The sequence below is a fragment of the Gigantopelta aegis genome, chromosome 2 (genome assembly GCF_016097555.1).
Source record: "Gigantopelta aegis isolate Gae_Host chromosome 2, Gae_host_genome, whole genome shotgun sequence".
NCBI lineage: Eukaryota > Metazoa > Mollusca > Gastropoda > Neomphalida > Peltospiridae > Gigantopelta > Gigantopelta aegis.
In genome coordinates, this window is record NC_054700.1 from 9,335,448 (window position 1) to 9,341,930 (window position 6,483).

At 39.3% G+C, this 6,483-nt stretch overlaps 1 protein-coding gene across 1 annotated transcript in view; it reads right to left on the minus strand.

The window, feature by feature from the left end:
• Window positions 1–6,483, minus strand: part of LOC121379734 — a 20,468-nt gene that overhangs the window by 6,827 nt on the left and 7,158 nt on the right. The window contains exon 2 of the mRNA XM_041508386.1: window positions 7–36. Within this exon, the coding sequence (XP_041364320.1) occupies window positions 7–36 (30 nt within the window). The remainder of the gene's footprint in view (window positions 1–6; window positions 37–6,483) is intronic.

Below are 6,483 nucleotides of genomic sequence, written 5' to 3' on the forward strand. Positions count from 1 at the left end.
ACGTACCTGAACTCAGTTCTGGATCTATTGGTCTGTCTGAAATTAAAAAAAAGAATTAAAAAAAAAAGTTTTATATTTATATAATAAGAAAGGATTAATGTAAAACACCGAAACAACCCACCCAAACAAACAAACGCACAAAATAACAACAACAACAACATCAACAAAAAATGGAAAAAAAAAGAGCCCAACCTACATGTGTTTGTGGCTAGCATCGAGGAAATACATGTATTTTATTTTGACTTTATACACAGTTCGGGGCGTGACGTAGCCCAGTGGTAAAGTGCTCGCTTGATGCCCATCGGTAGGTCCATTGCTCTATTTCTCGTTCCAGCCAGTGCACAACGACTGGTATATCAAATACCGTGGTATGTGCTATCCTGTCTCTGGCATGGTGCATATAAAAGATCCCGCTGACGCCATATAACCGTAAATACAATGTGTTGAGTGCGTCGTTAAATAAAACAGTTCCTTATAAAAGATCTCTTGCTGCTAATGGAAGAATGTAGCGGGTTTCCTCTCTAAGACTATAATGTTGAAATTACCAAATGTTTGACATCCAATAGCCGATGATTAATAAATCAATGGGCTCTAGTGGTGTCGTTAAATAAAAAAACTCTCTCTCTCTCTCTCTCTCTCTCTCTCTCTCTCTCTCTCTCTCTCTCTCTCTCTCTCTCTCTCTCTCTCTCTCTCTCTCTCTCTCTTTCCACACAGCTCATATCATATCATATGATAATATTGTTCTGCAATACTATGTCTACACGATTTGATGTTTCTGGGGAAATGTACTATTCGAGCTACAATTTAACCATCTTTGTGAACACCGTATGATGTTACAATATAATGTCGGGTGGTTGATGTTTTTCATAATTTAACAGTCATTCATATATACATGTTGTACATGACGAGATACATGATATATCTATGGTGGTGTATTATTTTGAAAAAGGCACCTACACAATTCGAAAGTGCATTATCCCCCATTACATACACTCAACACACACACACACACACACACACACACACACACACACACACACACACACACACACACACACACACACACACACACGCACGAACGCGCGCACACACACATACATTCAGACATTTAGGAATTAAACACTTGAGGACGAATTTACCAAGTCATGTTTTTTCATGTCCACGGATGGGAGGGCGATGACCTGAACATCCTCCCCTTGGATTTGTGCCTATTCTATTAATATCTCCTCATCTGTTCATCATGTAACATTTTATAGCTTGTGTTTTTTTCTTGCCATCCATAACTCAGATCTTGTATATTTGTGTGCGAAAATAAATAATTAAATTGAAGTCTGTTTTGAATTTGTGCGGTGTCTGTGATTTCAAGTCCGAGTTTAATTGCCAGGAACTGGCATAGCAATTCAGTGAAATCATTGCCTTCTAACTTTAGATATTTATCTGATCGACAAAATCGGGCATTTCGCCAAATAACTGACTGTAACAGACTTTTGGCCAAATGACTGAAGTATTTAATCATCTAGCTAAATGAATGAATGGTTTGACAGATTGATTGTAACATATATAGGCCATCTGATAATAACGCGCACTGTTGAGAATCGTTATAGACAATCTTTACCGTAAGTAGTTTTTGACAGCATTGACAAGTCTTTCAGCATCCATCATGGAAATACATACGTATACAGTATCTCAGGAATCATACACTCAAATACCAAGTAGTTTTTGTTTACCATCAAAATTAGGTTATAGATAACATTGACTAATTGATAGTTAGCTTTATTAAGATGGCAAGCACTTGCAAATTTTGACAAATGACGATTGTTGACAAATTGTTTTACTTTAGCAACAGGTGATCTTACATATGCATTTTGCGGCAGGGCTTCTCAGTAGACCCATTTAAGGTTTGGGCTATTTCCCGTTCCAACCAATGGTCCACAACTGGTTCATCAAATGGCGTGGTATGTGCTGTCCTGTCTGTGGGAAAGTGCATATAAAAGACCCCTTGCTACTTATTGGAAAGAGTAGCCTATGTGGCGGCAGCAGGTTTCCTCTAAAGAAATATGTCAGAATGACCATATGTTTGACGTCCAATAGCCGATGATAAGATAAAAATCAATATGCTCTAGGTAGTACTAAACCAAATAACTTCCGGCTGGGTCAAAGTTGGAGGTGCACCGAACTTTTGATAGAGAAGTGAACACCACAAGTCCTGTGATTGGTTATAAATGTGAGTGTGTTGGTTTTAAAAAATAATAGTTTCATCTGGGTAAAAAAAAAATGCAATTTTATTTCATCTAGTACCAATGTGTCAAGTAGCCTTGTGCTTGAAACATGTATGGGGTACCTGTAAAAAAAAGTACTCGAATTGTGTGCGGAACTAGGGTAGTCATAGACACTACCCGTTATCTCAGAAACGAGCAGCTTGACCCCCAATTTGTTCTGCTTCACTTTAAGTGTGAGGGGTGTTAGTATTTATATCCGTGGCGTTTATGTCGATTGATACGTTGCAGGTAGGAGTTTTAGCCACATATGTTACTATTGTCGTCTATGGGATTTGATTTGGTAGTATACACCCTCTAGAGGCGTCGTTAAGTAAAACAAACTTAAAACAAACTAGTCGTGAAGAGGGGCTAAACAGCAATGGATCGTTTGTATGCACTTTCCTCCAGACAGAACTGCACTGCAATTAACGTTTGGGGGCGGCACAAAGCCGAATGAGTCGACCGAAGGGATTCGGTCTTACAAACCTTAGAACCTCAGATGAGCTCTTTGAAAAACTGAGCTAACTCTTGGCCCTCGAATACCAAGAGATAAGTTATCACAGATGTACCCTGTGATTAAAATATCGACTGCAATGAAGTATACGTATACGCTGACTATACAATTTTACTACACCAATCATTAATCTTTGTTTTGTAGATCTCAATGGAGTAATAAAAAAAAAAAAACTTTAACATCTACATAATGATAAAGATAATGATGATGTTGATAATGATAATAGCGTTGACATTGTTCTTTATGTTAATAATGGTGACAACGACGATGACGACGACGATGATAATGATGATGATGATGATGGCGGCGAAATGAAAATAAAGCGGAAATGTTAACAATATTCTTTCTATTCTAATTGATGAATGAAAAAAAAAAATACTGGATGTCTTCAAGCAAAAATATATCAGAAAAAAAACCCCAGCAAAGTATGAAAAGTTCCACAACGAAACCTCAGAAGAGTATGTTCTACGTCCTCCGGTTGACTCGCATGTGAAGAACCATCCAGCCAAATGTTCGATCATAATTAAGTTCCCACAACGCAACACAACCTCAGAAGAGTATGTTCTACGTCCTCACAGGTTGACGGATCTTCAGACACGTGTGAGAGACAAAAACATAGCTGCACAACGCGGCTGTATTGGGTTAGGTGTAGCAATTGTTAATTATTCAGAGGTGTAGTGTGACCTAGTTGTCAAATATAATTAAAACTAGCACCATTTTTGTTTTGGCCGTAGACACAGATTGTTTTCAGCGGTGAATATAGTTTTCTTTCTTTTTTGCATCAAAGGCGTGTAGAATACGAAAGGAGATGGATGACGAAGGCTATTTCCCATTTCAGTACAGGAGAGGTCCGTGTGTTCCATTCTGACCGTCAGTAGAACTACCTCCAGGTACACAAAACATTACTTCTGGTGGTTGGGGTGAATTCGTCACAATGTGTGAACATCCATGCATGGACCTACTGACGAACAACTCTACTCTCTCTCTCTCTCCTCCTCTCTCGGCTCTCTCTCTCTCTCTGTCTGTCCCTCTCTATCTCCTCATCCCTCCAGTAAGCGATATACTGTCTTTGCCTCGTTTTGTTTGTTTCTGTGTGTGTGTCTCTCTCTCTCTCCCCTCTCTCTCTCTCTCTCTTCTCTCTCTCTCTTCTCTCTCTTCTCTCTCTCTCTCTCTCTCGGTATGTCTGTATGTCCCTCCCACTGTCTGATCTGTTTCTCTATGTCTCTGACTCTCGACTCTATCTATCTATCTGTCTGTCTGTCAACTTCTCTCTCTCTCTCTCTCTCTCTCTCTCTCTCTCTCTCTCTCTCTCTCTCTCTCTCTCTCTCTCTCTCTCTCCGTCGCTCGATCGCTCTCTCCATCTGTCTGTTACTGTCCCTCTGTCTCTCCTCATCCCTCCCTCTATCTGTATATATCTCTGTCTGTCTGCCTGCATCTCTGTCTCCACAAATAATTGTAATAAAGATATAATCTATTTTTGTGTATACGCTGTTTATATGAATATTTCAATAATCAATAGTTATTTATATTGGGGTATCCCTATTGGAGGACGACAACCAACAGTCAGTCAGTCGATTTAAGGAGCGACAGGAAAATATAGATGGTAGTTGGGGGAAAAGAGGTGTAATTGGTGTGAGCGGCATGCCCTCACTCCCCAACATCTTTGTTTACGCAAGTGCTGAAGAGCCACTGGGCTGCATGATGTCACTTTAATGTCTGCGCAATATGTGTAATATGTGATAGTCATCAAAATAAATATTGTTTTTCTATAAAACTCTTCTCTGAATATTCTTCATTACTTCAGATTCGATTACGATTTGGACTACATCTCCTTTATGCTCAGTGGGAATCGACCTGACACAATGTTCATTCGTGTTTCTCTGTGTTTCTACAGCGCAGATTTTTATTATTCATAAAGATTGGACGATGAACAGACCATGTTCTCAGTAGAATACTAAACACACTACACACCGTCGTTCTACTTTGTCTCCCTGGCTTCGTATCCTTACGATGATGTGGTGATGGTCCGTGGAGACTAAGACTACAAATGGCACTCTACAGCACGGTTTATGTTCATATGAAAATAACATGCCCATTTGGGAGAAGTGTCGAGTATCATGGGAATGGGAGATGGAATACGTCGAGAATACTACATGATTTGCTGTTAGATAATGTTCGTTCTCCCCAACGATGTGTTTTTAAACGTATCATTTAATTTAATTTATACGTATTTTCGTGCTTATATAAGAATTGTTTCTAATTTTTTAGGAATTTATCGATGTATAAAAGTCACAAATGGTATAAAATCGCGTATTATTATACATGATGTATGTTGGTAGTTACTAAAAAATGAGAAACAATTCTTATAATTACAAACAGTACAAGAAGTGTACCTTAAAACACTCAAAAATAATTTCTTTCGTTCTTACCGTCAGCCATGTTCTGTAAATAAGCCTAGGAATACATGTATACATACTATTGGATGTTTTGGGGGGTTTTTTTTAACAGAATAAAAACAAATAAAAAATATATCGTATTTTTTTATTTTTTTATATAACATGAATATCTCATCCAGTTTCCCTTATTTTTTTAATCGAGAAAACAGGTCACTTCCTTGTTCTATTTTTAAAACGATCACCGAACTGGGTCATTGAGCTTCTCGCCCATCCAGCTAAAACTAGTTCCAGTCGATCTTGGTCTTCCGTGATGACGTATTTTTATGAGGTTTATGGAAGGATAACGCTTGGTTTTTTAGTGACGTCAGCCAATCAGAATACAGTAAATCGTATAAATTCGGAAAGTTTAAAACATGCTGTCCTGGGAACACACCTCAGATATCTGGGCTGTCTGTAGAGGACACTGGGTTAGTTGTTAGTGGTTAGTGAAAGATAAGAGGGTGTAGTGGTCTTACACCTACCCACTGAGTCGTTAAATCTCGCTCTGGGTGGGAGCCGGTACCTGGCTACGAACCCAGTATCTAACACAGTTTGTTTTGTTTAACGACACCACTTGGGCACAATAATCGGCTATTGGATGGCAAATGTTTGGTAATTCAGAGGAAAGCCGCTACATTTTCTTTTTCCATTAGCAACAAGGGATCTTTTATATGCACTTTCACACAAACAGGAAAGCACATACCACGGCATTTGACCAGTTGTGGTGCACTGGTTGGAACGACAAAAACCCAATCAGTTGAATGAGTCCACCGAGGTGGTGACGAATCTAACAAGCGAGTGCAAGGTGTATACGTTTTAAAGTAAAGTTTGTTTTATTTAACGACGCCACTAGAGCACATTGATTTTTTAGCTTATCATCGGCTATTGGACGTCAAACATATGGTCATTCTAACACTATGTTTTTAGAGGAAACCCGCTGTCGCCACACAGGGTACGCTTTTACGACAGGCGGCAAGGGATCTTTTATTTACGCTTCCCACAGGCAGGATAGCACAAACCATGGCCTTTGTTGAACCAGTTATGGATCACTGTCCGGTGCAAGTGGTTTTACCCCTCCCCATTGAGCCTTGCGATAGCCTCACTCGGCTTGGATTCGGTATCGGATTAAAAAACCATGCCTCGAATGGGAATCCGAAAAATATTACCAGCCTGTAGACCGATGCCCTAACACGACCCACCGAGGCCGGTGAATTTTAAGAATGAAGATTAGAGGGAAAAAAAGTTTGTTTGTTTAACAAACCATAGAGCACAAAAA